We start from the raw sequence: 23849 nt of genomic DNA, 5'->3' as shown, positions 1-23849 counted from the left end.
GTTTTTGGCCAATGGGGCTGCAAACAAGGCAGGCACCACGCCTCCTTCCTATTCAAGTGCACAGGTAGAGAAGGAGTAAGCATGTGTGTAAGCATGCATGTGGCGGAGACCATGCATTATTTTAAACTTTTGCTACTTAAAAGAAGTTCATAGAAATTTAAATTTAAAAAAATTTTTTTGCTGAAGGTCTTCTGCAAGGTTGGCACGTGTCTGAGAGGCAACTACAAGGTTTTTTTTAACTTCAAGGTTAATGGAAAATTAGGGGGGGAAATGTAAGTTGGGAAGGGCTGGCCATGGAGCTCTGAAACCAGGCACAGTTGTAGCACAGGATAGTGTGATTCTGTGTACTAAATTTGAAGGTGATCAAGTCAATTGGTTGAATTTAAATAATTATTTTAGACAGGGAAGGAATTTCACTTTTTTAATTTCTCTGTTGATCTTGTGCAAGACTGCCATTGGACACCAGGTGGCAGGCTTGTGCAAGATCAATGGGGAAACAAACAAACAAAAAAAGCACCTTCCATGTCTCAAAAATTTATTAAAAATCAGGCCCATTGGCTTCAAATTTAATACTTAGAATTCTACTATCCTGTGCTACAACTGTACCTGGCTTCAGAACTCCGTGGCCACCCCTTCCCAACTTTTAAAAAAATCTAATCTAAAGCTAACGTGTGCGGTCGAGTTGGTGTTGACTCTTGGTGACCACAGAGCCTTGTGGTTGTCTTTGGTAGGAGGGGTTTACCATTGCCATCTCCCACGCAGTATGAGATGATGCCTTTCAGCATCTTCCTATATCGCGGCTGCCCAATATAGGTGTTTCCCATAGTCTGGGAAACATACCAGCGGGGATCTGAACCAATAACCTCTTGGTCTCTAGGCAAGTTACTTCCCCACTGCACCATTAATATTCCATCTACCTTGATGTTAAAAAAACAAAAAAACAAAAACACCCTTGTAACTGGCTATAGAGACATGTGGCTGCCTTGCACAAGACCCACAGCAAATTAAAATTTATTTAAATGAGTCTGACCTTTCAGGATGGCAGAATTTGGGGGGTGGGGGGAGGAAGAATGAACAGAAGTGGACTCCAGGGCAGAGGAAGCAAGTCTGCCCAGAGTGTTATCATATCAGCAGACACTCAGCAAAGCCACGCCTCCACCTCATCTTGATCCGCTTTATCCATTGGGTCTCTCCACATATCAGAATCATACTCCACAGAATGATGGAGTATCCCAGGAAAAGGTTTTTGAAAGTGCAACTATTTTTGGACACAGATTAGGGATATGTAGAACATTTCTAACAGTGAAACATTCCACTCGAAATGGGCCATTTTGAGTGTTTCAAGTTCAAACCCGAATGCCCGTTAAATAAAGGGCTTATTTCAAGCTTGGAGCAGAATAACCCTGTTTTGACATTTTAAGCACCATTTTGGAGGCCTGTTTTTCTCTTGCTGATTGGTTTTCTGGCACAAGCTTCCAAATGGCTTGCGACCTCCTTACTTTTTGGTTGGCTTTTTATCATACAAATCAAGGGTTGAAATGGGCATCTGTGCCCCCACTGGCTGTGGGGAGGGAGGACAAAAAGAGTGAATTTCAAAATGTATTCAAAGGGACTGGGCGGCAGAGAGAGAGCCATTATACTCACTTTGCATCTATTGAAGAAGAGGATACATCAGGAGTGGAGGAAAGAAGGTTTGATTTTGTGGTTTTTTCAGCACTAAGTATAATATTCTGTGTTATTGCTGCTATAGCTATCTAGTTTTGCTGGATCTCAGATTGACAAAAGCTGAACTTGGGCCAGCCTTCCTTGAGTTGTGGTCTGTTTTGTTTGTGAGATAATTTTGTGGTGAGAAATGGTCAGTGGCAGCTGTATGTGCGTGTGTGTGTGTGTAATATTTCTTGGTGATTGCTGTGATGAGCTCCATGTCTGGCCTTGAGAGTAACATGTGCTTCACTCACTGCTCTAGTCTGATCTGCAATCTGCATTGCACGGTATACTCAGTCAAAATGTGGCTGAAGTTGCACTAGTTGAGCTTATGGCTATGCTTGCTGGTATGGCAGCTGTTGCAATGTGAGGAACACAAGGAGTAATAATTGTGCATGAGAGAGCAACTTGTGCCATTGATGTTAATGCAGCACAGCACTGTGGCTGACAGTGGATTCTGGGACAGTGATTCTTTTTGGGGCATTTTGAACTGTGCTTGAAATTTGTGTTCTGTGTTGGGAGCAACAGATTCCCTTTTACTGTGTGCTTCTGCAGTGTTTTTCACAGCAGGATTGCAAAATGCATTGCAAATTGCAGTGCAAAATCTGTGTGTGCACTGCTTGTTTTTGGCCATAGGGAACAATGGGGAAAGTCGAAACACACCATTGTTCCCCATGAATATCTCCCAGGGACACCAAAGTGGGCTGGGAGGTAGGGCATGATGGGTGCTACCTACTACCCAACCCATAAAAGAAATGGGCAAGCAGGCGATTTTAAATTTTTAACCTTTCCCCAAACCCTTATAGGATCCTAGTGGACTTTTGGGGAAAGGTTAAAAATTTGTTTAAAATTGTCCACTTGCCCATTTCTTTTGTGGTTGAATGGTAGGTAGCAACCACCATGCCCTACCTCCCAACCCACTTTGGTGTCACTAGGAGCTACCCATGGGGAACAATGGGGTGTTTCAAATTTTCCCATTATTCCCTATGGCCAAATCACTTGAAACATTTCAAGTTTGTTCCACTGAAACAAGTGGTTGGACTGGTTGTTTCAACAGAACATTTCAGCCATTTGTGTTTCATTTTGAGCTTGAAACAGACCACAAAATCCGTTTCATGCACATCCCTAACACAGATACTTTGTGTTAAGCTCCATTTGTAAAGATAAAACCTGAAAATTCCACTGCTATATGAACAGTAGCTTGCTGTTTCAGAACTGAATTTGAGCGAAATCCCACCCTCATATGAAGGTTCCCCAAGCCTCAGCGTGCAAGAGCTGTAAAAGCCCTGTGTGGGAAAGCTCCTGGTGGTCTTTTACTGTCTTGAGATTTTTCCCAGAATAGCCTCTATGAATAAAATCAATTTGGCTCTTCCCATCCATAACTTTTTAACTGTAAAAATTGCAGTTTTACAATGAGTCTGCAGACACCAAAGGAACAAAATGTTGAAAAAACAATGTATACAAATGGGAAATGTCTCCCAAACAAACCTCTTTATTTTGTGCCTGGCTCACCAGGTCAGCTGTGGAAGATTCAGTGGGAACAGCATCAGCAGCAGTGGGGGGTTGAGTGGAAGGGGATATATTCGTGGAATTGCCATACGGCTCACTAATGTCATTTACACTCATATAACCCTAAAAGGAGGAATGCAGACATTAAACATGAAAAAGAAGCAAAAGCCAAAAGGCATGCAAGAGTATTAAGGTACCCAGTGTGCTGTGAAGGTTAGTGTAGAGTGATATAGCCAATTCTTTGAGGTACTAAAAAAAATGTTCCATTAAAATATACAAGCACCATCATGACAAACACTGAAAATGCAGATTTGAATGCTAAAATTACTGCCAAGAATCATATTTGAAATGGCTCTTATAATGAGACAACCATTATCACTTAAACTTGGTTTAATATATGTGCCAGAATCTGGTATCTTGAGGTGGTATCTTGAGGTGGTAGAGCAGACTGTACTAACTTTATACTGCAGGTTTGTGTGTGGTCATATTTTTGGCATCCATGTAATGACTCCACATAAATAAATCTCCCTGCAAATAAATACAAACTTTAACACCTGGGAGAAAGTTCTGGCCCAGCCTGCTGTGACTGCTTCTAATTGCAAGGAGTTTTTTTTACATGGAACTCTTAAAAATTTGATCCCTACTAGCAAGCTAAAGTGGTACAATCCATTCTACCATCTTAGGACTTTATCACCTCATTGTACTGCACATCAGACCAGGCGTCAAAGGTTTGGCTTGGCATATTTACATTAATACATATCAGTTAAAATTAATTACTAAATCTCAAATGTAATTTCCAATACTTCTCCTTTAAAAATGCACTTCACAGACATTTAAAGCCAATTCATATATGCAAATTATAGTGTGGTAGCCACTTGAATCACATCCGTATGATAACACCTCCTCAAAATAAGTTGTTTTGGAAAGAGGCTTCCCACACAGTTTTGGCTATTACCACCTTGCAAGTGCAAATCATATAAAATCAGGGATTGAGCTGGCGTGGTGGAAGTTATCAAAAGTAAGTAAGAAGACACTCCACATAAATATCTTGCCACAGGGAGCTGCCTCTGTGCAGTTATATTTAAAGGGGCTACTCCACTGTAGCTGGACAGAGGAGTAATCCTTGAGTATCTCTCCCAGCCTGGGCCAAAGCTCAGACAACATCAAAATAAAATCATGAAGATTTAATAGTTTAAGGATATAACCATAAACTACCGTTTTGCAGAATACTTTAACAATTGCTCACCTATTTTTGATTAAGGTGATCAAAGCAGCTGCAATTCTCAGTTTAAAGCATACATAATTTTAAGATGGCAGCAGCAGCAGCAGCAGCAATAGCAGCAGAGAGATTTTAGGCAAAGGCAAGCATTGGAAAGATATGCTGGATGAGGAGGCATGTTTTTTTCAGTTCTAGCTGAATGCAGTTCTGGTAATTCATGATCTGGAAAATTCTGGAGTTCTGGAAACACTGTCAGAATTACTTGTGTGATCTAAAGATGCATGGCTACATGTAAATATTCTGAAGCAGATGTTTAAATATGTATCATTACATTGAGAAAAAAACTCTGAAGATTTACATTCTTTGGAGAGGCGCACTCCCATTTAGAAGAAGGCTTCAGTTACACACTTGCTACATCTGAAGGGTGTGGTGGTGATTATTTTGCATGAGTGGTGTTCCCAATTTTAATAGTAAATAACAAGATTTTATTAATAAATAATGAAATAATAAATAATAATACTAATGGTCCTTGGGAAGGACTCGATGTCTGGATGCCTTGGGAAGAACTCGATGTCTGGATAAAACAAACCAGTCAATAACACCTGTCTGACTGTGTAAACAAGAAATAATATGAGAAAAATTACTCAAAATAGTCCCAATGAAATTAAAAAACAAGCTAGGCATTTCAATGAGACTACTTTGATCAATTTTCCTCATCATGTCAGCCGTGCACACTGAAAGGAGTCACCTTTTATCATCGTCTGTAATAAAAATAAGGATGTGACGGCACCACAAAGCATTCAAAGGGACATGTGCCTGTATGCACGCTGGCAGGAGTACAATGTATGCACATACACAGCTTTTATGCCAAATTCAGTAAAAATCCTGCTTAAACAAATTGACCATGATTAAAACATCACTGGTTTTATCAACAGTTTTCTAGTTTCTACTATTAACAACTACTACACAGGAGACTGAAATCACATCTACATCACATATGGATTGTATACCATAAAATGTATTGCAATGAATCAAATCTAATATAAATAAATATAACAGCAATAGTTTCCCCTATATCAAAAGATTCACATATTTACCTCTTTGAGACTGCTGGGACTTAGAGGGAATCCTTTTCCTCCAGAAAGTGAAGAATATTTCTTTTCTAGGTTGCAAAGGTTCTCTTTCTCCTGATGGGAACAGACATAGTTACATTTTGGAAACAGCTTTTGACAGCAGCTTGAATGGAGATATAGACACAAAGGATCACAAATTTTGTCCTCACATGTTTAGTCTTCAATAGAGCAAGAAAATCTGCTGTAGCAAGAAAACCTGTTTCACTTGAAAATTCTTCATTAGTAAATTGCTCCAGTTTTATTGCATTAATATCCTTGTATTGCAGATTCAAGGATATTGCTCATGTATCTTTCTTCTTTTTCCTTCACAAGTCTAGATCATGCAATTACATGTATCACTGCCTGAATATTTCCCTTATTTATTTACTCTGGTGTCATTGGTCACTCAAATATTGGCTTTATTCATGGGCAAAGTAGGTATAAATACTGAACACGAGTACAGTGTCATCCCCACTCCTCCCCGCCCCCTTTTGGCATCTGAAGGCTTTGTCACATTATGCAAAATTTGTATGCAGAAAACCTGGTAGTGTAACCTGCATTTCATCTTTAAAAAATCTTGTTAGCCATGCAAGTCCTTTCAATAGAATTGCCATAGTTCAGCTTAGTAAACTTTCTATAAAGTGACAGCATTCTGAACACAAGGAACACCTTGGCAAGGTAAGATTCCCCCAGCGTCTACATAACAACAAAACCCATCATAGTGCTGTTGGGTTATTTGTCTTCTACCGACAATATCTTCAATCACGGTTTAGCACTTACCCTTTGCAACATCACTAGCAGGTTATTCTTCTCTTTGACAAAATGATCTTGCTCCCTTTGTGCTTGCTGGACAATATGATTGGCTTGCTTTTTGAGAGCAGAAATTTTCTCCTATTGTGAGGACAGTATCAACACTTGTAACAGAAGTTTGGGAATAAATGTATGCAGCACAAATCCAACTCAATAGGAAGGCCCTGGCAGACAGGAAAGGCACATCTGCACCAGAAATACTGTGTTACAGTTTCAGTAAGTTCAGTTATTTTGCTTTCCATTTGTTGGGACTAATTTGCCTTTTGGGATCATAGGGGCTAAACTTCACATATTTCTTGAAATGGCTATTTCACATATAACACAGCTACACACTGCTACCAAGTATATACCCAAAAGGAACTTGCAGCCAATCCTGGCTCTGTGATAAGTGAATGTATCTGCACAATACTTATATTTCCCAACACTTATTTGTCACAGTCATATATATTTAATATATCTTAAATGTATTCTTTTTTAAAAAAAATACATCAACTAAATTTAAAGAGGAAGTCCTATTGAAATTTAATAGCCTTTGGTCTACTATCTGAGTAATATTCTCTGCCATTGGGTGGTGTGATGGTCACTAGCTTGGGTGGCTTTAAAAAGAGGCCTAGACAATTTCTTTGGAGCAGGAAGTTGTTTGAATCAGGTTTGCCTTTCTCGCTTTTCGTTTTTAAAATAATGCCATACTGCAGGCTTGGACTGGCCCACAGGGCAACAGGGCATATTTCTGGTGCGCCCTACCCGCGCAGCGTCCCTGTGCCCCAACTCCCACCCTTAATTACCTATTCTGCTAAAAACCTGGCACCCTCCTCACATACATTCCACCGCCTTCTCAGTGCCCCCAGTCCGGCCCTGCCGTACTGTGTACTGTGTACCAATAACTTTGCAAAATATGATTCCAAAGTGTGTGGATAATGGGTTGTGAGGGAAACAAATAGCCAAGGCCAGATACAAAAAAGAGAGAAGAAAAGAAGATGGAAGTGTTCCAGGAAACACAGGTTTGGCAAATCACTGGATACACATAAATAAAAATATGTTTAAAACAACAAAAAGGAAACATGTAAGAAGTTAGACAGGATATGGCAGAGAAGGGCACACTGGAACATTTGCCTGTACAAGTACAATCATCCCTCGCCAACCATGGATCTCCCAATCACGGTTTTAAGTATCCGCCACTGGGAAATTGTGGCAGGTCTCGCCACAATCCCTGGCCTGGCCTTACAGGGTTTTTAATTAGTTTTAATTGTTTTAATAGCTGTAACCTGGTTTTCAGGGTTTTAATTGTTCTTTATGATGTTTTAATTGTTAACTGCTGTTTATACTTCTGTTTTAATTGTTATTGGTTTTAATGGTTTCTGTTTTAATTGTAAACCACCCTAAGCCATTTTGGAAGGATGGTATAAAAATGGAAACAAACAAACAAACAAACCAACCGCAACTCGGGTATCTGTAGTTGGCTTGTTTGTTTTTAATTTCTGGGGCTCAGGGGGTGATTTTCAGGGGTTCGGGAGTGATTCCCACCCCCTATTTTTAACTGTATTTTGTGGTCTTTTCATGACCATGATTCCCCTAAGGGAATCATGAGGTATGAATTGCACAAGTTATGAATTACAACATTAGCTGGTACAGATAAACTGAGAAACACAAATGAAAGCACATTTGGAAAGGATATTAGTTTTCATTAGTGAATCAAAATGAACCTGAAATAAGAACCACCTAACACCTTTAATGTTGTAGAACTGAAGAGAGCCAAACCCCAGCCATTGCAAATCAAGTTACCTGTTCAGAACAAGTGTTTGTCAAACAAAACAAAAAACAAAACTGATCCAAACATATGAATAAGAACATAGCAGTATATGAGAGAATTCTGATATAATAAATAATAATAGATTTACATTCTGGCCTTCATCCTGACTACGGAAAGCTGACATGATAATGCTGTTCTAAGCTCCAGTACTTTGCATTGTCCAAGAGCTAACAAGCGGCAGGTCACAATCTACTGCTGTAGACTGTGAAGATAAACAGCATAGTAGAGAATGAAGGAAAGGATTGCATTTTTGTGCATAGCTTTTGCCTTTATTGTAAGGCTCAGACAATAATATACTGGTGAAAGCTTTTCTTCTTAAGCTTTGACTTAGGAGTCTGTAAATTTCCTTGCAGGCTGCATTTGTGAATTGCAGGCTGTATTTGTGAGGTTTAAGCCTGCAGGATCCCAGGCTGTGAAGAGTGGCGTGATCTCTCAATATCCGGGTGCTCGGATAAGTAGCTTCAGACAGTATTAACAAATTAAAGTCATTAACTTCTTCCAATCCCACTTTGTAAACGACTGTAATGTGAATGATATTCAGATTTTCTCACATGAACTGAAACACGAACCAAACAAGAACAAACTCAGACACAGCTAATACTACACTGGAACCAAACCACACAAAGTTAGATGCTTAAACGTCTTTTTACCTTTCTAGTGACAATGTTGCGTTGATATTCAGCGACTTCGCGCAGGAGCTGCTGGGTTAAGTTCTCTTTCTCCTCATCTAGCCTGCTTTCATGTTCAAGCTGCTGAAACTCCAGATCTTCAAAGTGTTTGCTTTCTACCTCCAACAGGTCAGCATCCTTCAATAACGAAATATCAGTGTAAACAAAACAAAACAAAAAATTCTTTGTTAGTGAAAATAGATTAAGAGGCCAATTCTCAACACCATGAACTATTTGCATCATGGTTGTTGTTTGTTTATATTCATGTATGGTCTGCCTTACTCAACGTATAAATGAATGAATATCAAATTCACAATTTATCTTTTTCAGACACTAAGCTATATGCACCTAGAAGGGTAATATGAAATAGAAAAACAGGGGCAGGACCCGTTGACCTCACTTTCTTTCTCCCCATCTCCAACTCTGCTTATGCCATGCCCCTTGCCAATAAGCTAGGGTTCCCATCACCCTTTGCATGTGCTTTATTAGTACGGATGTCAGCCAGTAACTATAATAACCATGTCAAAGATATGCACCCTATCTTTCAACAACAAATTTTTCCCTTTGGAACAGCCCTAAATGTTAAAGTTAGAAGCCAAAATGTTAGGACCAAGCTAAACGCCACATGGAGTTCTGCATACCTTTTCCCTGTGTGTGTTTAATGAAAGCAGCCACTGAAAGCTGCACTTGGACAGGTGGAAACTTAGAAATGGGTGAAACCCCTCCCCTTGTGAAACCCCTCCCCAGTCGATTTCTGCATAATAACAAGTGATAATAAAATTGAATGGAAAGTTGGGAAACGTGTCTTGTTTCAGACCAGAGACATGCATCCCAGCCATGTGCGCTCTAAGAATTCTTCAAATCCTGGATGAGCAGGTGAGGAGTTTTCCAAGACAGTACTTCACTAGAGCTGCAAAGGGGTGCAATTCACTGCCTGTGGTATCAGCAAGACTCACTTGACAAAGCAGTGTCTCCTTCAGCAATTTGCTTAAAATTTCAATTTACAATTGTTTATTCTAAACAAAAATATAGATTTGAAGACACATGATACAGTAACCTTGCTGAAGGTCTAGGTCTCTTCAGTACTAGTGGGTGACTGTCTTGGAATTGTCATTTTGCGTTCCATAAGATATACATGTAATAATAAATAAAGCACTGATCCAAGCGAATCATTGGGAGAACCTGTTCTCCCTCCACCCCTTAAAAAAAGATGACCCCTAAATGGGGGCAATTGGTGATCACATGATCTGTCAACCACAGGACAAGGTGCAGCCTGTACCAGCAACTCACACCACTATCAGTGTCCTGTTATGTGAACAAAATGCCCTGTAGACATTCCAAATAGTTTTGGGTTTAGTCATTTCTTCACACCACATTTCTTCTTTTGTTATGTTACAAATGTAAAGTCAGAGAAAGCTGTAAAATGTATTTATTTTGTCCAAATATTTTATGGAAAAAACATATTCAAATAAATGAATACAAAACAGCATTTGTAGAGAAAAAAGTATTTTGTTGCATATTTATAATAAAACAAAGTATCACTTTAGAACAGTACAGACGCTTATTTTATCATGCTGCAAAAGAAACAATTTAAAATGTAACTAAATACCTGGTTGCAGTTTTGGGGTCAAGAATTTCTATACCCCACTTACAGTGCGATGCCCTAAAATCTAACTGAACATCACAATTACAAAAAGCTCCACTAGCCCGTGGCCACAAGGTGTTAAGCATTAGCTGGTCGACAGCTTTTAAAGCATGTCACAAACCAGTCCTTAATCCAGCTCTTTGCATTCTGTTTGTTTGTCACCATGCAACACTCTTATTAGCAATACCTAAAATGAGTATTAAACCCTTGAAACTCTGGACAGTTGCAAAGAAGTCTTTGGACACTTGTGTTTGATCACATGGCTGTTAAACTAAAAATAATATATATTATATACATCCATGCTACTGACCCTGTTTAGTTGCTGCTGTAATTGTTCCCTCATGGACTCAGGGCAATTATCAAGCTGGGTCTTCTGCTCGGAGTAAAGCTCCTGAAGCTTTTCTAGTTTTTCCCTCTCAGCATCAAGCTTTGTTTTTTCCTGGAGTTTGAACCAGAAAAATAGAGAACAGAATTACCTTCAAACCTAAGCAGTTGTTAGTGAGTCTGATGACACGTAGAGCAGGGGGTGGGAGAGTACGAGAGGATGGACTTGATCTGTGATGAGGACCTTGCAGGAGAAAGGCTTCACATGCCGAAGGACTGCAGATTATGCAGCATATAAACAGAATAATTTGTGGGTCATTTTAATGAACACAGCAGATGCCAAACTATGGTTAGTTGATCTGTTGCACTTACTGATCAATATTTTAATTCTGCAAGTGTTAGACCTTGGGTGTGAAAAATGAAATCCATTCCTTGAAAAAAAAGACTTTAAAGATGGATTCTGAAGACTGGGAGATAGGTGGCAGCCACTTAAAAGCTACCTTACAGCTGTAAAAGGGTAATAATGCTGAACTGATCTGTGTTGTTGAAGGTTACAAGTAAAGAAGTAAGGAGGAAGCAAACTAATGGGTGCAGGCAATGTAGGATTTATTACAAACACAAGCTAGATTTAAGTGCATTGTATTTTGGTACAGATTACCTTCTTCAGGGGGCACAAAAACTGTATTCTGGGGATGAAAGTAACGCCATCCTTAATTACTTTCAAAATCAATTGGCCAATCCCATTCCCTGCTTTTTATATGGTGTACTAGCAATTTAGAAACAGAAGTAGTAACATGTTAGTCTCCAAATGACAGAAGGACAGAAAGAGACCAATATTTTACAAAGTGAACTAAATGGGATATTATCCAGTATGTAACAAAGGTAAATAGAGCAGAGATACAAAATTGATGGTCTTTTAACACAAAGCAATATAAGCAGTAAAAAGGATGGGTGCAGGAAAGCACAGGAAAGTAACTGGTTTGGAGCAGGAAATTCTGTTTCAAGAGTAATCAATATGTTGAATAAATAGAACTGGTTCAATTCACCCTAAAGGGAATTCTATCCTGACATCTGATATAAAATGGGAACTCGGACACAATCCCCATTTTAAAGATGAAGATCAATTGTTTTCCAAAGTTTGTACATTTCCCCCCATTCAGGTCAAAATAAGTTAGTTTTTAGTCTGGACATTCCCTGTCTGTCTCCTACACATGAGATGCAACTTTTGAAGTAACCGAATAAAACCTTTTAGGCACACAAATCTAGAAGAATATCAATCATATTTAATCAACTAGAATTTATATCCCTGACTGTGTCTCCAGAGCACATATTTTGGAAAGCCAAAACATTTCCATTTTTAAGAAAAAACTTCTTTATAGCAAAAACTTTAAAAAACAACAACAGAGAAAAAGGTTCTTGAACAGCATCACACCTAGAGGCAGTGGAGTCACAAACGGACTGTAATTAATCAAGGTTTGTACACACCAGTGAAAAAACTGCAAATGTACCCTCAAGATACTTGGTTTTTGTTCTTAGGTTGTTTTTGACAGTTACTCAATAATTTATGTCAACTTAGTATTTGCCCTGCTAACTGTATCATTCTTGTACTAATTGTTTCTTATTGTGAAAGAATATCCTTTCCTTATCCTTTCAAAGAACCAAAGACACTGAGGCTATTCACACGATCGACCAAAAGTGGGCTAAGGGAGCCTAGCCGCTTTTGGGTGAGCACAAGAACCACCGGGTTCCTCAAAGCGGGTAATGCGCTGAAGCAGCCCTAACCTAAAATGAGGTTAATGGAGCGAGCGGGGTTTTTTTATCGTGTATTGCTGTGGTGCGGCTCTGCGTGGGGGCAACACATGAGGAGACCCCTGCCGGGAGGCTGCAAGCAGCCTCCCGGGCTCAGGGCTCTCTCCAGCATGCCCCGCACACTCACGCGGGGCATCCTGGAACTTCCGGGGGCCGCACAGCCCCCGCCGGCTCCATGACAGAGTCAGCAGTCATGTTGGCGGCTAATTCAGCTGCCCAGGGCTGCTGCCTTGATCGTCTGTGGGGAGAGCGCTAACCCCCTTACGGCGAGTCTCACTGATCATGAGACTCGCCTCATTTTCTTCTATCTGTTGTGTATGAGATTATTAACACAGCGATCTTCATTCACACTAGCTCATATTAACCTATTTGTTCACTATATTGTCATAACTACTTCCAGGCGTCCTACAACTTCAGCATTCTTCTTAATAGTATTTACATTCAATAGCATCATACAGTTTCAGCATCCAGTTAGACTGCATCCTTTCATTTGTTCACCACTTTTACACATTAATGGCCACATACATTCTGTTTTATTAATGATACTCTGAGGACTCCATAGTAATTAACAACAGCATCCTCTGGCACCCCTGTGCTCGGTCACAGAGTAGTACACTTCCATGTAGAGAAAGTAGTCCCTGTCCTAAAAAGGCTATAGTACCCATTCTGATAACAATTATTAATACATAGAACTGAGTGTCTTGGATTGCTTCCTCTCAAAAAAACAAACAAAAAAAACAAAACACCCTTCTGGGAGAACCGCTATTACATCTGCTAGTGTTGTAATACCCCCCAAGATGCCCAATGTCCATGCACAATGAAGAACATCTACATGTCTACAGTATATACAAATCATATAATTAGTACATTACGTTTTATACAATGTACTGATCACTCCAGTCACCTTAAGTGGCACGGCGGAGAAATGCTTGACTAACAAGCAGAAGGTTGCCGGTTTGAATCCCCACTGATATGTTTCCCAAACACCTATTTTGGGCAGCAGCGATATAGGAAGATGCTGAAAGGCACCATCTCATACTGCATGGGAGAAAGCAATGGTAAACCCTTCCTGTATTCTACCAAAGAAAACCACAGGACTCTGTGGGCACCAGGAGTCAAAACTGACTTGATGGTACACTTTACTTTACTTACTGATCACTCAGTTCACACTTATGCACATAAATAAATGTGTACAAATATTCTTCTCTGAGTGCAGACATTGAATATGCCAAGGGACAAGAGCTAGCAGGCACAACCACAATCATACTTGCATAGGGCCAGTGTCTCACAAGCTTTTACTTGTGCCACTCTTACCTATATTGATTTAAATCAGCTGTCCTGTACAGGATCACTCTTGACAGGATCAGGATGAAAAAGCTTCCGAAAGCACTGGAGAACTACTCCAGCATCTCTAATGAAATTGTTAATAAATTCTTGAAGGTATCTGCAGCCTAGCAAATACATTATTGTATGATTTTTAAAAATTCAGTGGCCAACATCCAGACTAACAAAGCACTGGTGCTACAGGGGAACAGTGAATTTAGTTAATTATCCCTTCATCTGAAGTCCACTGTGTCTTGTGAAAATATGTCCCTGAGTGGTACACTACCCTCAGGGATATATTTTCACAAATCACAGTCAGCTTCAGAGGAAGAAGAGATTGATTAACATTTCTCCTCCCTCATAGCACCCATGCAGATTCACTATAGCAGTGCTCCATGAGTCTGGATATCAGCCAGTGAAAGTGTGGATATAACTGGTCAGCAAATGCAGCCATGTAAATGTCCCACTGAAGATAATAACCAAGATAGCATTGCTTCTATCAAGTAACAAGAAGGCTATTTCTTTATGACTTAAACTGAGATCATGTCCACAGTATTCTATTTTCTGCATGGGAAATGCTAGTATCTAAGCCAGCTCATTAATCAGAGCAGGAAATGATACATTAAACGCTTATCTATGTCATGTATTTTGCAAGCATCCAAGTGACCTTGAACAGTGCTACTTGCTACATTGGTTTGATGAACAGTACAGAAACTACGTAAGATAAATACAAAATGTTATTTTTGACCTTAAATATGCTTGTATCTGAGACAATAAAGACCTACAGAAGCATGGTTTATATTTACAAAATGAATAGCCTTGTACACTGAATTATTGCTATTCCAAAGCACAAAAAAATGAGCTACTGAACAGCTGAATTGCCTAAGTAATCAGTGAGAACTGGCTTAAATTGCAACAACATCTTTAGTCACAAGGAACACCATTCTAAAGCAAACTTCCAAAGAAAGCAAGCAAGAACAGCAACTTTAGCTACAGGCACTAATCCAGAAAATCACATATGGAGATAACCCAACTGAAGAATGCGGTCAATTTCCTGCCTGGTTGAGTTCCGCTAACCTGGCACAATAGTTCTGTGGATTGCATTTGCTAGATTGGGGCAACAGCCTTCTAAGTCAACAGCTTCTAAAACTTTATTTTTTCCTATTAGGAGCACCCAAATTTTGAAACTAGAAAAATAAAACTCACATAATGCAGCATCTGATACGATAGTAGTGCTACCTGATGTTAAATCATAACAAGTTATTTTCAGTAAATCATTTTGTCAACAAATCTACTTCTAGGCATCAGCATTGCTGCACAGTTGTGGAAATGGCCTCCCTCTTGGTACTGCTATGGTCCTAGTATCAGTTTGTTTGTTTGTTTGTTTGTTTGTTGTTAAATTTATATACTGCCTTTCATTACTGCCTGAGCCATTTTTGGAAGGGCGGTATATAAATCAAATAAGTAAATATAAATAAATTGTACATATGCAGTCTAACTCTACCCCACCTAATGGCACAGAGGGGAAGTAACTTCTTTAGGGAACAAGAGGCCGTTGGTTCGAATCCCCGCTGGTATGTTTCCCACACTATTGGGAACACCTATAACACCAGCAGCGATATAGGAAGATGCTGAACGACATCATCTCATACTGCGTGGGAGATGGCAATAGTGAACCCCTCCTGTAATCTACCAAAGAAAACGACATGGCTCTGTGGTCACCAGAAGTCAACACTGACTCGACGGCACAACTTTACCTTTAGTCTAACTCCGTATAAGAAGGTTTTCTGCTCAGTTTTTCTATTTCCCAATTCCTAACTGCAGCTCCTTCAACTAGTATCATTTGAGTCAGTAGAGAGGTGAAATTGATTAGATTAAATTGCAGTTTCTGGGCTTCTCAATTTCTCTCCAACAGGAAATTTTAAAAAATGCTCTTGAATGTGCTGAAAAAGGGGACACACATTATTAAAACAAAGCTGAAATTTTAAATTACAAAAATGTTCTTGAAATGGCATTGCTTTGTGTATGTAAGTCACTATAACCCCTGCTAACTTGGTAAAGAGGCACCTCTTTTAACGTGCCGATTCTCTTTATTTAGCAGGGTGAGAGTAACTGGTCCTATCCACCCCCAGCACAGTACTTCCAGTGACTGTTGCTGGTGTCTGTCTTATGTTTCTTTTTAGATTGTGAGCCATTTGGGGACAGGGATCCATCTTATTTATTTATTATTTCTCTGTGTAAACTGCCCTGAGCCATTTTTGGAAGGGCAGTATAGAAATCAATCAATCAAACAAAAACTACAAAAAATAAAGATATGGGGTAGGTGATGTTACAGGGGCAATCCAATAGGAATTCACACATATTACAGTAGTTGTGGTTTTGCTGACAAAAGCTAGAATGTTATAGTTGCATGCAGAACGTCAACAAAAATTGGCTTGAACAAAGATCGTGATGGAGGGGGGAAACGAAAATGTGTTCTCCTTTGAACATATGAAGTTGCCTTATCCTAAGTCAGACCATTGGTCCTTCTAGCTCGGTACTGTCTATACTGACAGGCAGCAGGTCTCCAGGGTTTCAGACCAGGTTTTTCTCCAGCCTAACCTGAAGTTACTAGAATTTGGACCTGGGATGAATGCAAAGAATATATTCTACCACTACCAACTTCATTCACTTCCTCCAGTCCTAGGGTATCTATTTCAAACACTTTTATTTGCCACTGTAAGAGGGAAGCTATAAAGGAAAGCTAACATAGTTTATAAGTCTGTGATGCTAAAAAGAAGGCTATCACTGAGCTTGTATTACAAGGGAAGCCATTAATTTAGGATAGCTGCATGCAAGGCATGGACAAGGAAACCTGAAACCAAGTGGAAGAGTAGTTTCCTTTTCCTTTTTTAAGACTCACTGGCTTAGTGAAATGAAGCACGCTTTTTGTTATATCCAAGTCAGTACCTCTAATGGATCAGCAATATGATTATTAACAAGCATATGGTAGAAAAAAGGAAATTGCAATCTTATATCTTGAAATAATAATCCACGTGTACAGCCATGTGAGCTTGAATGATGATTTAGTTGTTTATACACTAATTATTTTTCCCCATAGCTTTTGTTCATGAGTCAATTTAATATTTTAGATACACTGAATAAAAGTTATGAGCACATGAAAGAGTATGTAGAACAGAAGAAGAGTACAGATAAAAGCAGGTGAAAAAAAGTTAACTGGCAACAGGCTATGCTAGGTAGTTAACAACTATGTATCAACAATTTCTAGACAGAAACATATATAATGTTAAGCTTTATGATCATCACATGGAACGAAGAATAGAATAATTCACATTGCCCCCACTTTCTGTTTAGAGACATATCTGCTGATGTATCTGAAGGATACTGAATTAGATCTCTCAGCAGTAACTTAAGGTAAAGCAAGAAAGAATGCACTTCTTTAATCACATGTGTCAATGCTCAGCCAAGTAACAATAGTCTCAAGCCTTTGCTTTTTTGCCTTGTGCAATTATTACTGAAACATACATCTACAGCCCTTTTAAAAAGTTATGTATTTTGTTATTTTCTAGGATACGACGAGACAAGTCACATAGCTATAAACAAGCAACATGGAAAGTTATAAAATGAAAAGTTCTCAAAAACACACACACTAAAGTTTGTGATTCTAGCTGGGAACTGAATTTTTCCCCTCTGGCAGTTAGGAAGCCCTGGGATGCATATGCATACGCAGTGTGTACAGCATCACGGAACAGCCAATCCCAAACTGACTACATACCCTTTGATGCCTGAAAGGAACCCACAAGCTTAGCCAAGAATCCAGCTGGGAACTGGCCCAGATCAAGCTTCTATTTCTTAGTGCTGCTGCCACCATTCTCCATTTCCTTCCCCTGTTCACGATAGGCTGTTTTCCACCCAGGTGAACATGCATGATAGAGACTGCAGTTCAATGTTTTCCTTTCCACTTGGTCGCTGCTGTTAGGAAGATCTGGGCATCCTGGCCAAGAGATAAGCAGCAAGAGATAAATGGAAGCTGCTGAGATCCAGGAGGAGGGCAGGGGGCTAAGAGCCAAAGCCCTTCCTGAATATACTTCCCTTCCTCTCTGGCAGCTGTGACCCTGTCAAATATCACAGCTAAGGGTCCCTTCTTGGATTCCCAGCTGTGGCTGGAAACCATGAATCCTATCTGTTCCCTTCCGTGCACAAACAAGACAAGGAACTTCTTCCCCCTAAGGGAAATTCCATTGGGAGCACCTGTTTTCTACTACTCTTATCTTATAGCAAAGCTTTTTTCCATTGAAAAAATGATTTGATGGCATCGACTATGGAAAAAGGCATTTTACTTATCTATCTATAAGATAAGAAACATGTATTTCTAAAAACAGAATTTTAAGCAGCTTTTACAAAGATCAAAGTCATTTCTAAATACAAAAGGTTAAACAAAAATCTAATAATCCAAAATATCATTCAAAATAAGCTGCCTTAGCTACAGGGCTGAACCAACTGAACCTCAAGTCCCCTCTAGTGTTTCACATTCCCATTAGCACTATAATTCTATGAAATGATATGAAATTTAAAATAAAAATAGACACTTTACATAGAAAACTGCAAGCATGTCAGAAACATAAACCCGCTTTAAGTATGAAATAAGCAGGTTGTTGTGGAAACTCAATGAGGCTGAAAAAACATTTTAATGGACATGCAACAAAAGTATTCAAAACAAAATTCCTGCCTGAAGCACAGGAAGACTTAACAGTCAAGCTTCCTTGTAAAGACAAGTGCAAGCCACAAGGTCTACCCCATTTTCTAAAGCCTCCAAAAATAGCCCGGAGCTAAAACAATGACTTTCAAATACGAAAGGACAACTAATACCAGCAAAGAATTATGACATAGAATTTCTTTTAAAAACAAAGAACAAAAAACCCTAAACCGTGCGGTCTTTCCACAGTTGTCTAATGCAGAATAAGACAAAAATGTATGAATAGGCCCCTCAAACCACCATAAATAAGTTTCTTTGTTCAATTACCCAAAACAATACAGTTAAATCTGCAAATGTATAAACACATATAAATTATTTTTTTCAAGGGGCACTTGATTTTGGAATGGCTGAATTCTACTACTGACCACAGAATCTCAGTTCCAATTATTTATTTATTTAACATATTTTTATACCACCCAAAACTTACGTCTCGTATAATTAAAAATCTAGTGCATCCATCAAATGCCTGAGAATTAATTGTAAAGCAGAATCTTTAACCATATTGCACTTTTAAAGGTTTTATTTCATGTCTAATTTCCTTCAACTGTACCACTCAAAAGCAGGAATGCTCAGGTAGGACTTTTTTTAAAAAAAGCTACTCTCCCCAATATGGTTCTGCCTTGCCAGTCTTTTTCATAACTGTTTTTCTCTCCTTAACCTCTGAAAGCCAGTTTAGAAAGAATAACTAAATGAGATTTTGAAGATCCATTATAAGAGCTATTGATCGATATCTAGACTGACATCACATGTGCCAAATAATGTTTTGCGCATACAATGGGAAGGCCAATTTTTGTCACCCTCCCCACTTTTCTGTAGCCATCTGTGCCTTCCAAAAGAAAAATACAACCTTCAGAGACATATTTTTAGGAGGCACAGAGGACTGTAATGGAAAGGGGGGTCAGCAAAAAACCATCTCTCCTTGCGCACATACAAAATGTTATTCAATGCACACGACATCAGTCTGAATGTTGGCCACTGTCTTTCGCATTTTCTTTTAAAAGCCGTGAATCAGATTAGAACTGTGCCATGGGGGTGGGAAAGCCTTTCTCTTATATTACACTTGTCTGATTTAAATTATGTCCCCAGTTTCCCAAGTTATTCTTTGCCCTGCTAGGAAAATCTAAAGATATGCACCATACCACTGCAAAGCGTGACCGCACAAATGAAAAACGTTGAAATTCCCCTTCCCCAGCTGACCTTAAAAGAAAGTGGATTCGGGCCAGGCCAAGAGAGTTATTTCTTCACCTAAGTATTATTAATTTATGAAATTTAATGTCACAAGATGTTGCGACAGCTACCAGCTTAGATAGCTTTAAAGAGAGCTTAGACATATGCATGGTGAATCCATCAACGGTTATACTCCTGATAACAGTGCAAAGAAGCACCTATTAAGTTGGTAGCTGCCTCACAATTTGCGATTGTTAGCAAATGTCCCTATGCAACCTAGGATAAGGTCCCTGTACTAGGTGTTGGTGGTGTGTCTCTTGTCTTTCTTTTTAGACTTGGGATCACAGGAAAACATTTTCTTATTCCTTTTGCTAAGTAAACTGCTTTTGTGTTGTTGTTGTTGTTGATGATGAAAAGCAGGATATATAAATAATAATGGCTGGCATTCCAAGCAGTGTTAGAAGTACTCAACAGGAACAGCGACTGTGGAAGAGTCTACAGCAGAGCTCAGCCCAGCATATTGCCAAAACAGGCAAACGTCTCGGGAGGTGGAGGGAGCAGCAACATGTTCTCACCACCCTCTAAAAGTACTTTTTGACTTCAGAAACATATTTTTGATGTCCAAAAAGTACATTGGGGGGGAAGGAGAAGTGAAAATCTCTCCCCCTTCTCTTTCTACAATATTTGCCTGCTCAGCAAAGCTCTGGGCTGAGATCTGCTGCACAGTCCTCCACAGACACGGTTCCTGTTATGTAATTCTAGTCCTGCTCAGAAAGTCAACTGATGATGATTGCTAAATAGAACCCCTAGCTTCAATGGCAATAAACCTCTGAATACTAGTTGTTGGGGGATAAGCAGTGGGGAAGGCTTTCATTTTTAGGTCCTGTGTGAAATGGGATACTGGGTCTTTGGTATGATTTACCAAGATTCTTATGATGTTGTTATACACCGATTATATAAAATACATTTCCTTCTAATAGCCATCTGAGTCTCACTGATCTTTCTCCTCCTTTTTCACTTATTAGACAATAAATGCAGATAACATAGCTTAGCCTGGATGGCACTTTCTTAATGTTACCATTTTGCTGATGCTGAATACTGTTCTTGCCTGCAAATGAATAAACCAAATCGGCTGTGTTGAGTATTTGATTCAACATATTTGAATCATATTTGAATCATATTTGAGAGCCAGCAAGGTGTAGTGGTTAGAGTGCTGGACTAGAACTGGGGAGACCCGAGTTCAAATCCCCATTCAGCCATGAAACTAGCTGGGTGACTCTGGCCCAGTCGTTTCTCTCTCAGCCTAACCTACTTCACAGGGTTGTTGTGAGAAGGAAAGTATGTAGTACAACGCTCTGGGCTCCTTGGAGGAAGAGCGGGATATAAATGTAATAATAATAATAATAATAATAATAATAGCATAAATCTCTTAATATAATTTAGAATGCAATCCTATCAAAGACCTACTTGGAAGTAAGTCCCGTGGAATGCAGTGGGACGTACTTCTGAGTAAACTTGTTTATGACTGTGAATAAACAGTTTGTTTTTATGCTATTGCTACAGAGTTGTGGTTTTCGCCTTGCAGTGAGCTAGTATTTCTGGTTGTGATGCATAAACAGTATCATGCTTAGGATCTTAAGAGTAGAATAAAATTACGAGGAATATGGAAATTCTCCCTTCAGTCTATTTTAAGCACCCAGATGGCAAACTGATTATCTGTCCATTTATGATGTCTCTTTTGAAAAATTTCACAAGCTTTTGAAACAGGTGCTTCTACAGTGATCAGATGCATTTGCACAAGACTTCCTGCCAAACAGGTGCCCAGATCAACAATTAATTCCTGCACTTAACTTTTTCCATAAACATCAAGCTATCACTATCACAAACAGAATGAACATCATTTTTACTATATTTCTGTGAATGAAACTGGTTTTGCCTTTCATAAGTTGTATACAGATATCATTTCACTACTCACAAAAATCCATTCACTGGGGGGATGGATCATGACAGCTGTTCAGAAGTGAAGAGTAATACCAGAAAATGGAATATGAGTGGGGAAATGATACTGTATGGGCTTTTACACTGCAGAAGTCAAAGTGATATCTGGAAAGGGTTCAGGCACAAACTACACCTGCTCACTACAAACTTTCCCAAATGATTACTAACATGTTACTACAAGCTATAAACAATTTATCTAATAGCTATTTCAGTAATACCATGTTAAAAAGCAAAACTTAATTCTTCTGAACAAAATTTAATATTAACTATGCCTTTTCAATGCTACAACTGTTCAACTGTAATGGAATATATCATACATAAGAGCCACCGTGGTGTAGTGGTTAGTGTGCTGGTAGGACTGGGGAGACCCAATTCAAATCCCCATTCAGCCATGATACTTGCTGGGTGACTCTGGGCCAGTCACTTCTCTCACAGCCTAACCTACTTTACAGGGTTGTTGTGAGGAGAAACTTAAGTATGTAGTACACCGTTCTGGGCTCTTTGGAGGAAGAGTGGGATATAAATGTAAAAATAATAAAATAAATAAACAAATAATGTATTTATAGCTTACATGGAAATAAAAACATTACCAAACACCATCAGATACTTTGTGGGTAAAAGACCCATTTATTTTCAGAATAAATGAGTGCTATGGGAGAACTGGTACCACTGTGGAGTTCCAGAGTAATGCAGCTCCACTGATCACATGGAGTGCGAGTGTGAATCTTACCATCTCTTCTTCGCTTGGAAGCATTCTGTTCCACTCGAAGAATATGTCCCTGAGAGCTATGCAATCTTTGCGTAGGAGAGCTGGTCTTGTGGTAGCAAGCATGAATTGCCCCCTTTGCTAAGAAGAGTCTGCCCTGGTTGCATTGGAATGGGAGACTACATGTGTGAGCACTGTAAGATCTTTCCCTTAGGGAATGGGGCTGCTCTAGGAAGAGCACCTGCATGTTTGCATGTAGGAGGCTCCATGTTTCCTCCTGGCATCTTCAACATAAGACTGAGAGAGACTCCTGCCTGCAACTTTGGAGAAGCTGCTGCCAGTCTGTGTAGACAATACTGAGCTATATGGCCCAATGGTCTGACTCAGTATAAGGTAGCTTCCTGTGTTATGTTACTAACCTTCAGCAACATATTTTCAGTTGGCACAAAGCATTTCCAGGGGAAAGGGAAGTCATCAAAATTCTCACCCCTGCATGTGTGTTCATGCTGCCTTAGCTGAACCCATCAGCAGCACCAGAACTTTCCATGTAGCACTCACACTTTGTTGGGGTGTCAGTCAATATCCTTAAAACATAAACTTTTTCTGTATTTATGAAATTGAATTTGTTGTTTTACTGAGCAAAAATACTTCTGCTTTGCCATCAGACCTTCAAAGTGCTTAACATCAGCAATAAAATATACAACAAAATAGTAACAAAAAACAATAGAGTCTGGATAAAGGAATGGTAAGTGACATCCAGACTAACCTTGTGTCGACATCAACAGTGGCTCCAGGGGCAGGGGGCAGGAAGTGCCCCGTCAGACAAGCAGTTTGCCCCCATTTCTATTTCAGAATTCTAACATGTGGGACACAGCTTGCCCACCTATAAAGGCATGTGGCCCTTTCTATGGCAACATTTCTTAGAGGAGAGCTGGTCTTGTGGTAGAAAGTATGATTTGTCCCCTTTGCTAAGCAGGGCCTGCCCTGGTTGCATATGAATGGGAGACTAGCAGCGTGAGCACTGTAAGATATTCCCTCTAGGGCAGGGATCCTCAACGTTGGGCCCCCAGATGTTCTTGGACTTCAACTCTCATAATCCCCAGCCAAAGGCCACTAGGCCTGGGGATTATGGGAGTTAAAATCCAAGAACATCTGGGGGCCCAACATTGAGGATCCCTGCTCTAGGGGATGGAGCCGCTCTGGGAAGAGCATCAGAAGGTTCCAAGTTCCCTCCCTGGCATCTTCAAGAGAGGGCTGAGAGAGATTCCTGCCTCCAACTTTGGAAAAGC

The 23849-nt window shown here is 39.6% G+C and overlaps 1 protein-coding gene across 12 annotated transcripts in view; it reads right to left on the bottom strand.

Moving 5' to 3' along the window:
- Positions 1-23849, bottom strand: part of PHLDB2 (pleckstrin homology like domain family B member 2) — a 119535-nt gene that overhangs the window by 26856 nt on the left and 68830 nt on the right. For 8 of the 12 annotated variants that reach the window (XM_053307925.1, XM_053307926.1, XM_053307931.1 and 5 more), the window contains 5 exons: positions 10788-10916; positions 8815-8970; positions 6325-6435; positions 5530-5619; positions 3193-3336 (listed from right to left, as the gene is read on the bottom strand). In XM_053307925.1, coding sequence (XP_053163900.1) covers positions 3193-3336; positions 5530-5619; positions 6325-6435; positions 8815-8970; positions 10788-10916 — 630 coding nt within the window. The remainder of the gene's footprint in view (positions 1-3192; positions 3337-5529; positions 5620-6324; positions 6436-8814; positions 8971-10787; positions 10917-23849) is intronic. The other 4 variants (XM_053307927.1, XM_053307929.1, XM_053307938.1 and 1 more) reach the window with 2 other exon arrangements.

This window comes from Hemicordylus capensis, chromosome 3 (assembly GCF_027244095.1).
Source record: "Hemicordylus capensis ecotype Gifberg chromosome 3, rHemCap1.1.pri, whole genome shotgun sequence".
NCBI lineage: Eukaryota > Metazoa > Chordata > Lepidosauria > Squamata > Cordylidae > Hemicordylus > Hemicordylus capensis.
This window is presented reverse-complemented; position numbering and strand designations above follow the sequence as displayed.